At 46.2% G+C, this 20,039-nt stretch overlaps 1 protein-coding gene across 1 annotated transcript in view; it reads right to left on the bottom strand.

The window, feature by feature from the left end:
- Sorl1 (sortilin related receptor 1) overlaps positions 1–20,039 on the bottom strand; it is a 161,657-nt gene that overhangs the window by 12,819 nt on the left and 128,799 nt on the right. Inside the window, exons 33-43 of the mRNA XM_057768142.1 lie at positions 16,104–16,235; positions 15,439–15,565; positions 15,116–15,285; positions 10,497–10,609; positions 9,851–9,955; positions 8,963–9,035; positions 6,092–6,174; positions 4,981–5,077; positions 3,652–3,836; positions 1,292–1,411; positions 267–431 (exon numbers count right to left, since the gene is read on the bottom strand). Of these exons, the coding sequence (XP_057624125.1) occupies positions 267–431; positions 1,292–1,411; positions 3,652–3,836; positions 4,981–5,077; positions 6,092–6,174; positions 8,963–9,035; positions 9,851–9,955; positions 10,497–10,609; positions 15,116–15,285; positions 15,439–15,565; positions 16,104–16,235 (1,370 nt within the window). The remainder of the gene's footprint in view (positions 1–266; positions 432–1,291; positions 1,412–3,651; positions 3,837–4,980; positions 5,078–6,091; positions 6,175–8,962; positions 9,036–9,850; positions 9,956–10,496; positions 10,610–15,115; positions 15,286–15,438; positions 15,566–16,103; positions 16,236–20,039) is intronic.

Raw genomic sequence — 20,039 nt, forward strand, 5'->3', positions numbered from 1 at the left:
GCCTGCAGACCGTTGTGTGCTGAGCGCTGGTTAATGGAGGGGATGGGGCTAGCTGAGGAAGGACAAAGAAATATGGTGTCGTGAACAATGGAGGAGTGCCAACTCAGAAGGGGATCTGTCTTTGACCATACAGAAATGGGGACAAGGCTTGCCGAGCTCAGCTAGTACCTGTGTCACTTGTCACACACCTGACCCCCTCCACTACACTCCACTTCCCCAAAGCCGGCTAGGCACAAGCATGGCGGGCTGCATGCCTTTCCACTCACCAAGTCCTGGTCCGGAGAGTCGTAGGGTGATTCCCACTTGATGACCGCTGAGGTTTTGCCTACTTGGACTGCATGCAGGTGACGAGGTGGAAGCCTGCTGTCTGGGATCATCTTCACGACGACATAGTCAGAAGATGGCCCTTGGTAAGGGATCAACACCCGGACCTACGGGCCAAGCACACACAGCAAAACAATACCACATAGGCTCATGCAACCTCTGTCAAACTACTTTTCAATAAGAACATGACTACAGTTAAAATTCAATTAGCACAAAATAAAATAAAATAGTTCCCTGCCTGACCTAGACTGTTTTTGTGTTTTGGCTTCTGTTCAGAAGTGCCCTAGACATATGTAAGTATAGACACATGATATATAAATATATACATACACATATGCAGTCTATCTTTAAAAAATCTTTTTCACACAACAATACTTCCCCCATAAAAATTAATAATTTGGGAATCAGATTTTTTCACTCATGGGCACACTCAGCACTGTCTTCTTTTGGACAGTTCTTTATTCTACTCCATGGATAAGACATAATTTATGTTGCCAATCTTTCCTTGAAAGATTTAGGTTATATCAAATCTTTTGTTCTCACAAGAAATACTGGCCTAGGTGCTGCCCGCTACTTTTGTAGTTTCTTTGTTTTGGTCCACATGACACAACCAGAGTCATCTGGGAGGAGAGAACCTCAGTGGAGGAACTGCCTCCTTCATTTAACTTATAGGAAAGTCTGTGGGGCACTTTCTGGATTGATGATTGATATGGTAAGGCCCAGCCCATTGTGGGTGAGGCCACCCCGGGCAGGTGGTCCTGAGTTATATAAGAAAGCACTAAGCTATCTGCCAAGTGAGTGTTCCACCCCTGAGCTGCATTTCGGAAACTGGTTGTGGGGACTTACAAGGAAGACAAATCTAGTACCCAAGTCACCCAATCTACTAGAGTTGAGCTCAGGAGCCCCAACGCTTAAGAAACCTCCTTTAAATAGAGGTGCTTCTGTCTCCCTGGTGCAGAAAGCTTACCAGAAACAAATACTGCTCATCCTTGTTGACAATGACTGTCTTATTGTGGAGTGGAGTGGTTAAGCTCTTGGGGTTTCGGTAGAGGTCAAGGAAGGACGTGGCATAGAAAATGCCATAAACCTGGTAAAGGCAGAGAAGGGAAAAAGCCGTCAGTTGATGGGTCAGTGCTCTCATCTTTTGAAATTGCTGACTTGAGACCTTGGAAGCGCTCCTAAAGCACCCGGAGACATCTTCCTTCATGCTTCATTAGGGTGATTGCGCTTTGGAACAGGAGTGCCGTGTATGTGTGTGTGTATGTGTGTGTGTGTGTGCACACACCTGCAAAGGTGAGCATGAGCAGCTCCTGTTCGCACAGGGCTTCTTCTTGGGGAAGGACGGACAGGGAAGGAAAAATAGAAAATTCTGCCATGAGAGCAAACGAGAAGCACTGGCTGCCATTCCAAGCACTGTATAAAGAGTCAGGGAAGAGAGCTTACAGAAGAAGGGTGACATTACACAATCAGACAGCAGTGACGGGGAGCCGAACTGTGACTGAGGGGTCAGCAGCTGTGGTGGGAGCTGTCAAGTGAGTATGGGAATCTCACCAGCAGTGGAATGGACACAGGAGGACGGTGCGGCCAGCTTCAACCTCCCAGCTTTCCTTTAGTGGAAGAAGTCTACATTCCCTACCACCACGGAAGCTGGAAGAGCCAGTAACAAGGTGTCGGCCAATGAGATGCCAGCAGGTGTCAGCCAATGAGACTCCAGCAGGTGTCAATGAGATGTAAGCAGAAGCGCCCAGTGGGACAGCCCAGCAGGCTCTTTTAAAAGCAGGACAGTTTATCTTCCTGCCCTCCTGCAGCCTGGCGTTCAGACAATAACTGCAGCTCCAGCAGGCTGTCCGCCCAGGAGATGACTTTAAAGATGCACAGCACTGGCCGGAGATGGCAAGGCCTGTGTCCTCTTCAGGGTAAATGTGTGTTGCTGCAATAGAGGAGGCCCTGGACTTCAATTGGCCAAGGGTATGTTTAAAGCACAGTCTATGGGTCCATGTAGGGGATCACAAACCAGGGAGGTGGACTAAGCATACAGCAAGGAATGGCAGCTGAGTGAGTTCATATGGGAAGGAGCAAGCTGGAGAAGACAAAGAAGGATGAGAATACTTCCTCCCCCGAGTCTATGTGCAGGAGGCCAGGCATCTGCAGAAAAAGGCTACACATCTGCAGGCACCCTGGGCAAAGAGACGGGGCTGCCTGGGGGTATCAATGTCCCAGCAACAGCATTGCTTCCTGTAACTGCTCAGAAGAAGGTCCGGAGAGGAGGAGTCTGGACAACAAAAGGTGAAAGTGGCCTCCCAGGGCCAGTTAACCAGGAGGAGGTGGAGAGAGAGACATTGAGGGGATCCAAGGTGGCAAAGCAAATGCATATGGGATAGCAAGACAGGAACAAGGGAGTCACAAGGCTTAAATGGGAGGCCTTGGTCCCAGTAGGGGCTTGGTGCTCAGATGTAAGATTATCTCATTATAATAGGGTCCAGTCCGTGGTACATGGGGTTGGGGTCGCTAGTGGGACGGAGTCGCTAGTGATGGGAAAGGGCTCCCAGAGCTCATGGGAGTCAGGGGATTAGAAGAGCCCTTCATAGATGGTGAAGAAGCTGACCATGAGTGCTGCCAAGGTACTCAGTGAAGAGACAGGAGCAGGTGACAGTCACCCACTTTGGGCCTCGTTTGACTCATCACATATGAAAGCTGGCTGTGTGTGACCAGCGAACGCACAAGCCAAGGCGCAGCAGAAGCGTGGCTGCTTCTCCAGACTGGCACGCAAAGAGAGGCTCTAGCACTGTGTGATGCTCTACTGTTCTGCAGACTTCACCTTGCTCTGGAGGACCGCTCAGTGGGAGGAGTGTGCCTGCCTCGAGTTGAGCCTATTGATAGAGAATCATGTCTCCTTGTGGGTCTGTGTACTGTCCTTCAAGGTCAAAGGGAGTGCTAAGGAGGGCTTAGGCTTTTGTCTCTGTCTCTTGCTCAGCATCACGTTGTAGAGCGTGCAAAACAACAGAACTATATTAAATTTAAAAATTCAATCAAGCTCACCACCCAGAATGAGTTCCTTATCGCGTGAATCCAGCACTCCACACGCATGGTCTACCCAATGACAAACATCGGGGAGCTATCTCTGAGGCCAGCAGAGCGAGGTCAGGCATGCAGGGGCTGGCTGGGATGCCAGGTCCTTTCAGAAAGTAATCCCGAGCTGGAGGGTGACTTGTGTTTATGGAAAGCAAAGATGCCAAAGCAGCAACAGGAGAGAAAGAAATGGCTGTCCAGGGGATTAAATTTAGGGAAGTCCAGAAAACCTTGGGATGGTCGTTCTTGTCCACTTACCACATTCTTGGGGCCGGTCCACACACACTCCACAGCAGTCTGGTTGATGGCCTTGGCTTTAAGACTCGGAGCAGGTGGACGGATGCCTCTGGTCAAGACATGCTCAAATGCCAGAGGACTATCCCCCAAGTCTGTCTTGGCCCAGGCGGAAATCTCATAGGACGTGTGAGCTGTCAGATTGTTAACTGTGAAAAGAAGGAAGGAGAATGCCAGGGATTGTATACGTGAGGTGTGAGTATGTGTGTATGTATGTATGTGAGCGAGTGTGTGTATGTGTGCGTGTGTATGTATGGGGAGGTAACAGTCAAGAATTTGTTTGGGTTTACACACCGTACTTTTCAATAGTTTGCAAACTCATTGAATATTTTCCTGGTATAGCCCATGTAACTCTTAGAGACTGGGTAACTTCTAAAGCTGACTGTGTGGAAGTACAATTGGCAAAACAGTCCTGCAGTCACAACCTGAGTTATATGGCATATGAAAAAAGAGGGCTAATATGACCTAGTCCAGTTGCAGAGAGTTTCCTAGCATGCACAAGGCCCTGGGTTCAATTCCCAGCTCGGACAGAAGGGAATAATAATAAAAGATGATGATGACAGCAACGAGGGCAACACACCTGAGCTTTCTGTTTCCTAAGACTACCAAGTAGGGACCGAAACAACGACAGACCGTCCTTTTCAAACCGGCCGGAGGGCGAGGAAAGGAGGACGCTCCCAAGCCACTCACAGCACTCACAAGCAGCTCTTGGCATTGAGGGTTTTCCTCTTAGAAATACATTAGCATCTTCCCATGAGACCATCTTCAGATAAAAGAATTGTAATGGAGCTCAGTGTTTGCACAGACCTAAGTGAGGCCTGGACCACCTCCTCTTTTCATCTGTTTGCTCTTCTGTGCAGTTGACAGATCTCTCTGAATGCCAATACACACCAGGCCTCGTCCTACCTCTTATTAGCTGAAGGAGGGAAAAACTAGAAAGAATGCAGGTAATGGAATTTGGACAGATTCTTACACAGGGCAAAATCATTCCAGGAGTTAAACCAACTCCTTATGGTTCCTCCACCTCTCTTACCCCAGCTTCCTCTGAGGGCCACTGGGTTTAGAAGGAGGTTCAAGGAGCCAGCAAGCTAACACTCTCTGCCTGGAGGTAGGAGGATGTAGACAACATCCTCAAAGGGCAAGGACTGTCCGTGCACAACCACCCCCAAAAAAGGACCCCGCTCATTCCCAGTCTCCCATCCCCGCCCTAAACACAATCTCTGCCCCCAGGAAGGCACTGATCTGACTCTCTGCCCATCCTGCTTACAGACCAGCGCAGCTCCAAGGTGTTACCTTTGTGTGACAATGAGCTTCCTTGGAAATTCAAGGTTTTCTTCTCTTGTTTGTGGGCATCAAATGACCAGAAAAGGTTCACCACATAGCCATTGACCTGCCAAGAACCAGCAAGCATGTGACATGATCAGCTGACACAGTCAGGGGACACGCTTATACACCAGGCAGAGATGGTCTCGTTCGCTGTCTCCTTGTCTTTCAATGGACAGTGTTTCTTCTGATTTTTCATCAGCTTTTGTTTGTGTGGCCATTAAATACATTTAGTTATTTATAAGGGGCAGGTAAGAGGAACACCTCAGCTCAGGCTGTCCTCTTAGTCAAGGCCAAGAGGGCAGTACTACCTTCTCTGAGAGTTCTCCATTAGCAAAGATTTTGAACTAAAAACCATCACAAGTGGGACAGCAAGAAAGAAAATGTCTTCATGACCAACGTTATCAACAAAGGTCCACATTAAGTCACCTCTTTTATTGCTCCTCTTTGAAGCTAAGAACACAATATTACATGCACTTAAGTGAATGGTACAAGGACCCTGAAGACCCACCCTGCCACAACATCACAGATGGAAAAGGATGGGATTAGAAACAGATGGGAAACAAAATTATGGAAGTGGATTTCAATTTGAAAGAACACAGGGGCAGATAAGTGGGCTATGCAGACAGGGACTCAGAGGGACCCTGACGAGACGGAAGACGAGGAGTGACTGGATGGATGTAAGAGATACACAGCAGATGGGTTCTGAGGCATCTGATTCTCCCAAGAAGCTCGCTCTACCACAATGGGAACTTCTACATTAGCCCCGAGTACCAGGAAATCCAATAAAGCTGAAAATTACAGGGCACACATATTCTGTTCACACCAAGTCTTTCTGTGCACTGGAGCTGTGAACCATTTAATTATATGGTTAAAGAAGAAAGGCACCAGGCTGAGGGAGAATAATTACATGTGGAGACTCGAGTTGTTCTTCGTGGGGGAAAGGAAACAACCCAGGTCTGGTATTTCAGCTCCACTAGAGCAGGCCCTTCATTGCTCCTAATCTCCCTGCCCTGGGATACATGAGTTCCCACACAAAAGAGAGCCCCACCCAGCTGCCAGTCTGAGAACTCCACGTTACCTTGATGTCACCGTTCATGGTTAGGGTAAAGCTCAGAGAATTTTCATCGTAGCTGTCAATGTGGATATTCGGGGCTTGGATCACTGAAAAGAAAAAGGAGTCAAAGAGAAACCAACACCGTGGAAAGTGAGGAAGGCGGGATTCACGGCTTTCATCTCAACGTGGCCTTTCAGCCAGGTAACAAAGGGCACAGCGGCGGCCTTAATGCAGCCATCTCTTCTACCACCGGCGTTTCCCTGACCGAGGCCGGGCTCACGTGGCTTGGTAAACACATGGTCTTGGAGAGCTGGTCAGTTGGCCTGGCAATAAGGTTGGACAGAAACGTTCCACTCTGCCAATGTCCCCACATGGCCCAGCTTCGGCCTGGCTCCTGAAGAGTCAGGATCCTTGTGAACAATGTCTTTATGAGGAACAACAAAGTTCCAGCCTCCTCATGACCTATTGAAGGACAGGACTTCTTGAAAGAGAAACTAAGTTGTAAATGTGTGTGCTGTGGGAAGTTAGGTGGCTTCTGGAATTCAACAAACGTGAGTTCTTGATTCCTAACACCTGATAACTGTCAAACCAGGAGCAAGTCCCTTATCGTCATGGCACTTGGAATGGGAAAGGTAAGGGCCAACCAAGCGCACAGCAATGTTCCCTTCCTTTCCTTTTCAGAAAAGTCTTGCTTAAAGAGCAATGAGTACATTCCAACAGCTAGGAGCTGACACTGACCTCTGAGGGCACAAGGAGAGCACGGCCAAGAGAAAAACCCCTGTGAGCTCCGGACAAGCATCAGCGCAGCATCTAGAATGTCTGCCCATGAGAAAGGCGACAGTGCTGAGCCTAGTGTCATCTAAAGGAGTCCCGGAATCCAACGTGATCAGACGACACCACTTAAGTGACAATTGGGTCACTTAACTCTCAGGACACAGCCCTTCTAAAGGCAAGGCAAGGGAGTTTGGGTAAAAGACATGTTGAAATCCAGGGCGGCCCCGTTAGATGCTCAAAAATGTTATACAACCAGACTGGAGAAAAACACAAAGAAAGACCAGGAGAAAGGCTCTGAGAAGCTTCAGGTGGCCAATGAGAGCCAGATAGTGCTTGGTGCTAAGGGAAAGTTTGGACTACAGTGGTGACCATGGGGAGATCACAACTCTCCAGAGTCCAGTTGCCTCAGCTACAAAGTGAGAACAATTACTTCAGTCATGGGATTCACATAAATGAAAATCATAGCATGTGGTACGCAAGAAGCACCCCATGCATGGTGACCTCACTGGAGCCAGCATCCAGTTGCCGCCTTCACCATGAGTGAATCTGGCTGCCACCACTGCTGTCTTCATCCTTTATCTTTCTTCCAAAGTCACTAAGACCTCAGGTCATAGATGCTCCATGGCAATAGAGCTACCCTCTGCACATAGCCTGACCAAACCACGCAAGGAGAGCTGAGACTTGGCAAAATCATGGGGAAGAGAACAAAGGAAACTCAAACTCAGGGTAATTTTCATATGCAGATTTGACTTGTACCTGCTGAATTCGGGAACAAGGTGGCCTTCCAAAGTTCCTCCTTTTTATATTTGAATGGTCAGTATACTTTGGCCCAGATTTTTGTAGAAATAAATAACAAAACAATAGTACTCAAAAAGAGTGAATTCAGCCGGGCGGTGGTGGCGCACGCCTTTAATCCCAGCACTCGGGAGGCAGAGGCAGGCAGATCTCTGTGAGTTCGAGACCAGCCTGGTCTACAGAGCTAGTTCCAGGACAGGAACCAAAGCCACAGAGAAACCCTGTCTCGAAAAACCAAAAAAAAAAAAAAAAAAAAAAAAGAGTGAATTCAGCACAACCTCTTTACCACCTGCCAGCAGGCTGCCACTCACTAGTGGGCGGCATTAACTCTGACTACCTCCTACCCTGATTGCCACAATTGAGTTTAGAGTAACTGAAATGAGTCTCTATCACTGAGAGCTTCTCACAGGCTCAGATGAAAGTAGAATCACCCAATCACATCTCACGCCACAGAGATCAATTGGTTCTAATATCTGTCGGGGCACGGGGTGAAGGTCTCCAGGGCCAGAGCAGAAGAAACTACTCAGGACAGCGGGCTTCCATCCACTGTTCAGTAGGTACCAGAATCCTTCATTCAGATACTTCAATTTACTCGCCCTCCATCTGAGCTTTTAGTTCTCATTAGATACCAAGGATGGAGTAAAGCAAACAGCAAAGATCTCAGCCCCAAGAGGCACCTGGGAAGGATGTATAGCAGCCTCTGGATAGGCAGAGAAGCCCAGTACAGGGATCTGAGCCCAGGAGAGGTGTGCAGCAGGATGGGTAAGAGCACAGGCGTTGGAGTCAGGAGTGTGAGATTTGAGTCCAGGCTTTGTCATTTATGTGTGTTCTAGGACAAACAACATACCGCTTTCCCCTCCTTTGTCTGGCAGCTATTCTGAGGGACCAGTTAGATAAGTTCCTGTGTGCAGAGCACTGAATTACAAGCACCAAGGGTCAGCTCTGGTGCTAGGTACCATCCCTAACCCTGACATGCGTGTCAGTGTAACCAAGGGAGAGGTGCACAGACATCAGTGAGGTGCCTTAAGAATGTGTGTGCAAACCACGCCCAGCTTTAGTAAAAAGGGACTCCTTCTATTTCAGAAGCTGCACAAGCTCACAAAGGGATTGGCATAATGACCTTTGGAAATCAATGCTTGAAGGAAGAATATACTCAGTGGCTGCCCAAAAAGACTCAGCGTCTTTGTGACGCCAAAGTGTGCCTGTGCTGGAGCAGGGGAGGCTCAGAGAAGCTTTCTAACCTACGCTTCTCCACTCCAGCTCAAATAAGGTCATTTCTAAAGGGCTTCCATCTTCTCTAAACCTGCAAGTGCCCAAGTCACTCACCTTTTCCTTTCGTGGTGGTGATGGATTTAGAATCGCTCCAGTTTCCTATTCCACGACTCGTCACCGCAGCCACCTTTCCCAGTCAGAGTGTAAGTTAATAGGAAATAAAAGTAACATACCACACAGTAAGAATTGTGAATGAGCTAAATGGCTAAGGCTTCAGCAGTGAGGGCAAAAAGAAATGTATTGATAGAGTGATCCAGGACATTGAGAGGCCCCGGCAAATGAAATAAGAGGACAAAAAGAATTGGAATAGTCCTAAGAATATAAAATTTCTATTGATCCTATTGATACCCAGATTCTTCTAAAGGACAGGTGTGTGTGTGTGTGTGTGTGTGTGTGTGATCTAAGCTCTATATCCGTATATAAAGACACATATATACAATGAACATATACATACACACATGTACATATATAATACATATACACATATGTAAAAGGAATCCTAGAGAAATTATCAAAATTATAAGTATAAGGGAGTCTTCAGGAGATGTGTGTTAATGGCTTTAATAAACACCCTTTGCACAAAACTATCTCCTTTCTGCCAAATATATTAATACTGCATTTCATAAGAACCTCATGAAATTGGCTTATAAATGCCACTTAGCACTGTAGCTCCTGCAGCTAATGACAAGCAGCAAAGAGGTGAGCACAGAAGGACAGACCCCAGAAGCAACTGAGTGTCCTGTTAGAAGCAGGGAGATCTGTACTGCTGCGAGTTATTCGTGATCTGGGGCGGAAGCTGAACTTCCTCTTTAAGACAAGGCACCGGGTGTTTCGAAGAACACTAATACTCATTCCTTAAACATAAGCATAGAGGTGACAAGCAGGAGCCAGCTCTCTGCGTTCTAAGACCAGCCAGTGGCTGGAGAGGATGTAGACACTCACTCTGATGGTATAGAGGGCATTGAGCAGTAGGTTCTTTATTTCTGTAGAGTTGCTAGCGGCTCTCTGGGAGGCCCACATCTTGGAACCACTCCTGCTGTATTCCACCTGCAAGGAGAAGGTCAGCATGAGTAGAGGGTAACCAGAGGTCGGCCCATCTAACGCCTTGCAAAGATGCATGCGGGGAAAGATGGGGCGCTGGGATGGCTAGTGTTAACTGTCAACTTGAGGGGATCTAGAGTCCGCTGGGAGATGAGGCTGTGGGTTTCCCTGTGTGTGATGATCTGATTAGGTTAACTGGGGTGTAGATAGCACACCATTTCCCTGGGCTGCATGCTGTATAAATGGGTGCTAAACACAGGCACCCTTTGCTGCCGCCTGCCTTTGCATGCAATAGGACCAGCCATGTCAGCTCGTATGGCCCTGCATTCCCTGCCATTGTGGACTGCACCCTTGGACCATGAGCAAACCTGTGTCTCTTTGTTGCCTTTGTTGGAATATTTTATCGCAGTAACAGAAAAAGAAAGTTGGACTGATGTGCAGTGTCCTAACAGATGGACCATTATCTACAACACCAAATCACCTCCTGGGCACACAGAGCGCCCGGAAACTCTAGCTCTCTGACACCCAATGTCTGGACAGTACTTACAATGTACTCACGGATGAGGCCATGGGTATGGATGGGCGGAGCCCAATGCCCAATGATCACACCTTCCTCTTCATTGTTGAGTGACAGCTGGAGGTTCCGAGGAGCGTCTGGCACTAGAAAACGGTCAAGTCAGAAGTCAAGTTCTCCCTGCATTCAAATAATTTGATCGTATGCATTAAAAAAAAAAGACTCCAAGAGGCAGTTGGGATTGAGATATGAATTCAGTAAAAATTAAACAGAATAAGAATCAACAGATAAATAAAATAAACCTATACCCCAGTAAACCAAGTAGTTTAAAAGAAATCCTGCTTAAAATTATCCTCAAATATGCTAGGAATAATTTAACCAAGAAAGTAAATGATTTCTACAATGAAAAATTTAAAACACAGGTGAGAAAGGTTGACAAGAACACCAGAAAATGGACAGGAAGAATTCGTATCATCAACACAGTCTCGTTACCTAAAGCAATCCACATATTCAGGGCAATCCCTGCTAGAATAGCGATAACATTCTCCACAGAAATAGACAAAAGCACTCTTAATTAAAAGGGAGGTGCAGGAGAGGGAGCAGAAAAATTGCGAGAGCCAAAGGAGATGGTGGACATCAGGGCCTTATAAACACAGCAGGGCTGACACACATATGAATGGACTTACAGGGCCCGTGCAGTGTGCACAGGGCTTCACGGGTCTGCACCAGCACTGAGAAGTGGACACAAGGTCCATTCCTAACCCATCAGTCATGGCCAACTGATAAGCTCTCAAAAATGACAAAGTAATACCTCGAACAGAGTATACAGACCAGTCTTGAGGCCAGGCCCGATGCCCAGTATAGATGGCAACACAAAATGAATGCCGTGCCACTTTTGGAGGCTCTTTGTCCCATAATGCTTTCTCGGGGTGTTGTTCCTTTTACCCTACTGTGCCTTTACACAGGCAGTACAGTTTCCAATTTTGGGTTTTATGAGATTTCTGTGTGGGTGAATGTGTGTGTCTCTGGTCTATATGTGTTTTTGTGCTTATTTATTTATTGGCTTTCTTTTTTCAGTTTTTCGTCCTATTCTGGTTTGTTATTTTATCTTATCTTAATACTACTACTACATTATTATTTTAGATGCCTGTTTGTATTCTAATGGGAGGGTTGGGTGGGTGGAGAAGTGGGGAGGAACTTAAGCTGGGGAGAGAAAAATCAAAATTAGAATATGTTTTTAAAAACTATTTTCAGTTTATAAAAAGAAAGGAAAAGGTGAGGTGAGATGGGTCGTCACTGGAGGGGCATTGGAGAGTGGGAGGGGTAAGGGGTAGATATATAATCAAGATACATTGTATATATGTATGAAATTATTGAATAATACATTTTTAAAAAATTGCACAGAACCATAAAAGACCCCGCCCCCCCCCACCACCTGTTGAAAGTCAAAGCCATCCTGAGAAAATAATGTGCAGAGGCTGGAGACAGCACACTGTCTCACCTCAAAACACACCACACAGACATAGAAACCAAGACACATGAAGAACAGGAAGTCAGAAATGTGTCCATGTGTTTGCAACCCACTGACTGTTGATGAAGGCAGCAAGAACATACAATGGAGAAAGGAGAGCCTCTTCAACAAATGGTGCTGGGAAACCTGGAGACTCATCTACAGAAGAAGAAAACTGTAGCCTGTTCATTCACCACATACAAAAATCAACTTTGATCAAAACCATAAAATATAAACCAGCCCAAATTAGAAAAATACTCAAATTAAAAAATATTTAAATGCCTGAAGGGAAATGCGGAAATGCTTCAGGAGACTCATCTGGGAAAAGTTGTCTTTAAATATAAGCCCAAAAGCACAGACAACAAAACTAAAAGTTGTGTAATGAGACTACAGCAAACGTTTAGAAGTTTCTGTACAGAGAGAAAAAAAAAAAAAAAAAAAAAACAAGCAACAGGGTGAAGAGACAATGGCAAAATAACAACCTACTCTTAAATGCCCCAAAGATCTAAATAGAAATGTTTTCCAGAAATGATACACAAATGGCCAAAAAGTTTATGGGGAAAAAAACGTTCACCATCAGTACTCATGAGGGAGGTGCAGATCAAAACGATGAGATACCGTTTAACGCAGTCCCTGCAGCTGAGCATCTGAAGGACAAGAAGTCAACCGAAGCTGCAGAGATGGCAGAACCTGCTACTGCTGAGAACATCACCTGCTACAGCACCGAGGTTTCCAAACTCTGACATTAGCGCTATGTCCCGACCCAGCATCCCTACTACTAGGCACACATACCCAAAGAAGTCCATATACCTCCATTCCGTGTTTTGTAGCAATATTCACAGTGGCCATGGTGTGAGATCAACACAGACAGCCATCAGAGGACAAACAAAAGATGTGGTACAATATACTGTATAATATTATTCAATCATTAAGAATGATATCCTGTCCTTTGTGGCAGTGTGGATGAACCTGGAGGGCATTCTACTGAGTGAAGTAAGTGTAGCGGCAAGAGATGAATACTGACTGTCCTCACTTATGTGCAGAAACTGCAGGGTGATATCACAGAAATGCAGAGTCTAGTGAATCCCAAGTCTGCAAGAGTGGAGGAATGGGAGAGGGCTGGAGAGAAGAGGGGTGTAGGTGGACGGAGGGAAGAAGGACTGCCATTCCACAGCACGGGGCAATCATGGTTGACAAAGAGTAAGTGACTATCTTTAAATAGAGAGCTGAGAGGAGGTTGCACATCCCTAATACAGAGAAATAAAGCAAGTGGAGCAAAATCCTAGTCACCATGATCTAATCACACGCTGTACATGTGTAGTAAAATGTCAGACTGTGTTCCACACGTGTGTATAGTCTTTATGATAGGTAAAAATTAAAAGCACATTTTAAAAATTTGAAGGAATCAACCAGAGGTTAAAATTCATCTGCACCGCGGCCAACTGAGGACAATTTCCCAGGCTTAAAGCAAGGACAAGAAAGGATGATGGAGGGCACTGGAATCTTTCCATTAAAAATCCAGGCAGCTCGGAGGCCTTCAAGTTGACTAGATACTCTCCTCTTTTCCCAGAATGTCTCCATAGAATGTGATGTAAATTTGTGGCTCTCCTTGGCTGCAAGATGGAATTGCTTAGGCAGGCCGAGTTGTGTGTGTGTGTGTGTGTGTGTGTGTGTGTGTGTGAATAGTGTGTGTGTCATTGTGTGTGTGTGAGTCATTGTGTGTGTGTTAGTGTGTATGTGTGTGTGAAGGGAATGATGTGTGTGTCATCGTGTGTGTGTGTGTGATAGTGTGTATGTGTGTTTGTGTGAAGGGAATAGTGTGTCATTGTGTGTGTGTGAGTCAGTGTGTGTGTGATAGTGTGTATGTGTGTGTGTTTGTGTGAAGGGAATAGTGTGTCATCATGTGTGTGAGTCATTGTGTGTATGTGTGAGAGTGTATACGTGTGTGTGTGTGATAGTGTGTATGTGTGTGTCTGCATCCATTCTGATCTGGTACTTGTAACTTCACTCTGAGCTCTCAATTGTCCACAAGAGCCCCAGCCACCTCAGACTCTCAAACCACAGAGCAGCGGACTAAGGGTGACTGCTGAGGAAGGAGACTAACTTTCCAACATTACAGACATCTTAGGTTCAGATGAGTGTGATCACCTTAAAGCAGACTTCTTCCTGAGTTTGGTGACAGTACATTCAAATGCTCAGGCAGTAGAGAAAATGACTAGAAAAAGCCCTGTGCCAGCTGCTCTGAAGGGAGGGGCAGGGGGAAGCCCACCTACAACTTAAGCTTTAAAAACTTGGCCACTTGGTAAGTTCTTTAAAACTTAGCAACAAAATGCCGACATGCCTCATATTTAAGTGGCAAGGACAGCCGAAGGGTTAGGTACCAGGAACTACCCAGAAAAGGAAAATAGAAACTAGACAAGAGATGCAAAACAAAACAAACAAACAAACAAAAACCAAAGTATAAAGCACCTGGAACTAAAGGGTAAGACATTCTGGGGCATGGCAAGGACGATGAACTTCAGCACCTCAGGTCAGCACTTCCACACATGCAAGGGCCAGGCACGCTCCTCACACATGTAAAGTGTAGATAGCATATCCTCAGACCACAGCATCCTTAAAATGGTTCACTGAGTAAAGTGCTTCCTGCACAGGCATGAGGACCTGAGTTCAGATCTCCCCCACCCCTCCAGCACCCATGTAAAGGCTGGACGTGGTGGCAAGTGTCTGTAGCCAGGCAGCCTCGCCCAGTGAGCTCCATGCTCATGGGGAGACCCTATCTCAGAAACTAAGAAGGAAAGCATGGCAGAGATCCAGCCGTGGCCTCCGGTCTCCACATAAGCATATAAGGTGTATACACATGTGGATATGCGTATCCTACCCCCACCAACGATACGAACTTTAAAAATACACTATAGTATAGACTATAACCTGGTGTGATGGGAGTGTCTCAGGATAAACTTAAAAATGGACTCAGGGTGTAGCTCAGGGGTAGAGTTCAGGTATATGTAGGGCCCTGGGCTCAACCTCCAGGATCACACATACACACACACATACACACACAAACACACACACACACATACACACACATACACACACACATACACACACACATACATACAAACAAGTCAGCTGTAATACTTACAGCCCTCTGGCGTCCTCAGGGTCACGAAGTCATTGGTGTTGTGCACCTTGCTGAGGCAGTGAACCTGGACTTTAACATGATACGTGGTATCGGGCTTCAAGACTTTGAGTACCGTGCTTGTTTTATTGCTGTGAGTTTCCAGAGTCTTCCATATGCTCTCTCCAACCACCCTGAGCGACGACACAAGGAAGACACTGTCACAGAGAGGCAGTGTGGGGTGACAGTGCTGCATGAGCCAGCCAAAGAGGAGCTCTCCATGACCTCACAGGAGAGCGCACAGGGCATCCCACGCCAAAGGCGGCTGTGGCTAAATCGGGACCTACCTGTAGTAGACATTGTACACGCAAGAAGCCGAGGGCATTTTTTTGGGTCGCATCCAGGTCAAAGTCACATCCCCAGAGAAGTCAGCTGTCCACTGGAGATTCTGTACTTTGTATACAGTTAACTCATCTACAGAGGTACAGAGAGTGAGAAATCAAAGTTCTATCTTATGAATCCTTGAATTTCAAAGAACTCCTCTGAGGTAGAACCACCACAGTCTAAACTGTTAAGAGGACACAATCATTATATGAAAAGATATCCCAGAAAATATGACTGCAACCCCATACCACCTTTCCTGAGCTTTCCTAAATTTCCCACCATATGTATTTTATCTCCCCCATGCCTGATGTGTTTAAAACTGATTCTTGGTAGGAGATGTGGCAAGCCGAAGGATGGCATGAACTCTAGACAGCAGGACTGAGCTAACCCCACCTGCGGCACCAGGCTCTCTGAGCTCAATGGCAGGTACATCAGCAAGGGGAGAGATCATGGGAACACTCAAGGAGTGTTTCACTGCTGGGGAAGAGCTGACTGCACGGTGCATCAGACTTGGACCACACCTCCTCATGTGGCACTCCCAGGTTGAGCATGTTTTTAAGGGGAGACAAAGTCCGTAAGGTCCTAGCTAGAGGCCCCCACGGTAACTGGAGGTGTGGCTGTCACTTACCACTGCAGCCCTTCTCGTCGCTCTCATCTGAGCAGTCCAGGAAGCCATCGCAGCGCTCAGAGAGCACAATGCAGGCTTCTCCATCGTCACACTTGAACTCCCTGCTCACACAGGTCAAGGTGCTGTGGGTGGCTGAAACAGAAAGGATATGCGGTGGGGTGCGGCTGGGCCCAGGTTGGCCACATTTAAGACAAGTCAGCTGGCTTCTTTAAACCTGAATTCTCTAGAAGGAAGTGGAATGATGCTAGCCACGTACAATGTGGACAGAGTCTCAACTATTTCAGCCTTGCCTCTACCTGAGGATGACTTTGGATTTTCGATTCTCCTGTCTCCATCTCCTGAGTGCTAAGACGACAGGCCTGTGTAACTATGCCCCAGTTTGTGGTTGGGGATCAAACCGATGGCTTTGTGCATGCAAGATGTGCTGGCACATGTGTTTTATGCCAACTTTACAAAAGCTAGAATCATTTTGGATGAGGGACCTTAATTGAAAAAATGCTACCATCAGATCGGCCTGTGGGAAAGTTTATGATGCATTTTATTGGTGACTGATGTGGGAGGGGCCAGCTCCCCATAAGCAGTGCCACCCCTGGCCTTGTGTCCCAGGCACTGTAAGAAAGCAAGCTAAGCAAGTTAGTAAGCAGCACTCCCCCTTGGCTTCTGCTTCATTTCCTGCTACTAGGTTCCTTCCTACTACCAGACTCCTCCCTGCTTGAGTTCCTGCCCTGACTTCCTTTGATGATGGACTGGAATATAGAACTGTATGTTGAAATAAATCTTTTCCTTCCCAAGCTGCTTTAGTCTTGGTATTTATCACATCAGTAGAAGCCATAACTAACATACCAGCCAAGAAGACAAGTACTCTACCAACTGAACTCCATCCCCAGCCCAGACAAAGGTTGAAAGCCTTATTCAGTGTGATCTCATGCACTCCCAAAGTTCAAGATCACTCTGGAAGGCTGGGTAATAATCCCACAGCTACCTAGGTGTGAGGATCTAAGGAACTCAAGTACCTGCAAAGGGGTCCTGTCCTTGACCAGCACTGATAAATCATAGCTATTCCCCTGCACCGACAACTGTTCTGTTCCTAGGATTTACTGGTTTGCGATCTAGGAAGAAGCTATGTTTTCCAGGTTGGGCAATAGAAATAATTGGATGAACAGCAATAATGTGAAGAGGCATGCATGCTCATGTGGCATTTTTAACTGCATGAATCTCTGAAGTATTCTGACAAGAGAATGGAGGGGTAAGCTAAGAGTTATGTGATTCAATTCAGAGAAGGTTATTAGCCAAAGGTACATGATCTCCATTTTAGAGGAGGATCAAAAATGGGGTGGTGACAATGTCATTGAAAACAACCCTAAAGAGGGAAGAGGGTAACTACAGAACCCAAATCTCTTGTCCAAGAGTATCTGGAGTTGGGTCCTCCTTGTATAAACTCATGCCTACCCACCCAATCCCAAATAAAAAAGGGGTATAGCCCTGTTCTCTCTGCCTAATATTTCTAATCCACACACCCCTACCCTGGAATATACGAACCCATCAAGGCTGGACCCCAACAGATGTCACCCCAATGTGGGACCCTGACACTGCTTCAATCCTGTCTTCCACCTAGAGCATCACTTGGACTAACAGCAAAGTGTTGAGATCCAGAAAAAAATGGCTGGTGTTTTTAGGAGCAGTCAAGGTGTTCAAAAGGAAGGCGTAAAGAATTCCAGGAGATGTTTCCAGATGGGAAAACATATGGGATTGGCCAGGGAATAAGGAAGTAGCAGGAGGAGTTGAAGAGTTGTTGCAACAACTGTGTTTAAGCACTGGCTTTTCTTGGGGAAAGATCTGAGGCCTCTTTGCAAAGGTGTCTAGGATAGAGGAGCAGATTTGTTAGAAAAAAAATGAGCTATAGGGAAAAGGGGAGAGGCTAGTTCCTGTATCTCTGTGCCAGGTTCCAGTTTCCCTGTGGATACCAAGTTCTCTCACACAAAACAGTGATGTAAAATAGTGAAGATAAATAAACATTGCACCTCTGCAATTATTTCTAGATGACTTATATTCCCCAACAGGGCATAATCTCTAAGTAAACACATATAACACTGTTTTGTTTAGGAAATAATAAAAGTGAAAAGTCTCTACATGTTGAGTTCAAGTGCAATTTTGATACTTCCAGCCTATGGCTAGTTAAATACATGGATACAGAATCCATGGGCACATAAGGGAAAGGGAATGGCCAAAACCATTTATGAAGAAATTTTGTATGTATGTGTGTGTGCTGTGTATGCATGTTTGTATGTGTTTGTGCCTGTGTGTGTGCATGTGTGCGGAGGCCCTAGGTTGGCCTTGGATGTCTTTGATCATTCTTCATTTTATTTATTAAGGCAGGATCTCTCAGTTGAACCCAGGGTTCATCGATCAGGTCAATCTATATAACCAGCTTGCTTCCAGACGCCTGTCTCTACCTTCCAGATACTGAAATACATATGAGGTCTCCATGCTTGCCCAGCTTTTATGTGGATGCAGGGGATCCGAATTCTGGTCCTCACACTTGCATGGCAAGTGTTCTACTTATGAGGCCATCTCTCCTGCAACCCTCATGCAGATTTTTATAACTAGAATTCCCCTTCTTCAGGAGGAGCATGATAATATGGCTAGCTATTATATTCTGAGCAGAAACTGATGTGTCTTGGGGAGCGGAAGAGCAGGGACTGTGCGGCATATGAAAGTGTATTAAAAAGAGGTTTGAATACCACTGTTGCCATTGTCGCACAGGCCAAAGATAGACCCCATGCATCCATGCACTGAGCATCCCATGATACAGGCACTGCTCTCTATGACAGAGACATGCAACATGACTGCAAAGGATTTGCCTGCACAGTGCATGCTCCATCAAGTGGAACTCAAACATGTACATCACTCTGTGGAGTGTATAAGACAGGATGGGACATTCCAAGGGTTAAGTATGTGTGGGGGGGTTGCCGAATAGCAGGGCAGGTGACACCACTTAATACAGGAAGATATCAAGCTGTTCTGAAGGAGATTGTCTTGAAATGCACAAGATTCCCACCACAGAAATCTTCCACTTGGCAATAACTCAAAGCAACAATAGCAGCAACGAGGAGGGCAACTGGGGATCCGAGGCCGCTTTGTGAAAAACATCTTAACACTTTGGGGACAAGAAAACATAGGTCCTAATACTAGTAAGTAAGACTGTCATTAATATTTAAACTGATTAACAAACACGTGACTGAGGGGCACTGAGCACAGAACGTGGGGTGCTGTAAACACATTTTCTGTCTGATAAGGCGATCGCAATAATGGATCAAAGGGAATGATGGGTAATACCACATCTTGATTTTAAGACCTTTAACTAAGCAACACCCCCATGTGTGAGCTAGATTTGAAATGGGTTGAAAACAGTGATTTAAGGGGTGCCAATTAGTGAGTTCCAATCAATCACCCAGGTGGGAGGCTCTGTTTCTTTTCTTTCCAGCTAATTATTTCTAACATTCACCCGATGTGATGTGGTGGCTCGCGCTTGGCTAAGATGTTCCCACTGCGGTTTCGGGGAGTGTGAGGTAAACCTGTCCTGCTAACAGAATGCCCTGGAGGACGACCTCCTTCATTCTTTCTACACAAGTGTAGGCTTTTACACTAACCTATATTTAACCTTTTCTCTGCGTTGGGCTTGGTGTAGTCTCCTCTGATAAGAACATTCAATGTGGCTCAACACATAAGTATGTCTCATCTGATTGAATTTAAGTGAAATTCTAGAACGGGCAAAATTAATCCCCAGGGACAGAGAAGATCAGTGGTTACCCAAGGTTGGGGGGAACTGCAGAGAGAGACAACGCATGCCCTGGTGAAGGACACGTTCTGCTTAATGGGGGGCAGGGGAGGGTGACATTGGTATTTAAATGTTAAGGCTGAACTGTACAATTAGGA

Source organism: Chionomys nivalis, chromosome 4 (assembly GCF_950005125.1).
Source record: "Chionomys nivalis chromosome 4, mChiNiv1.1, whole genome shotgun sequence".
Taxonomy (NCBI): Eukaryota; Metazoa; Chordata; class Mammalia; order Rodentia; family Cricetidae; genus Chionomys; species Chionomys nivalis.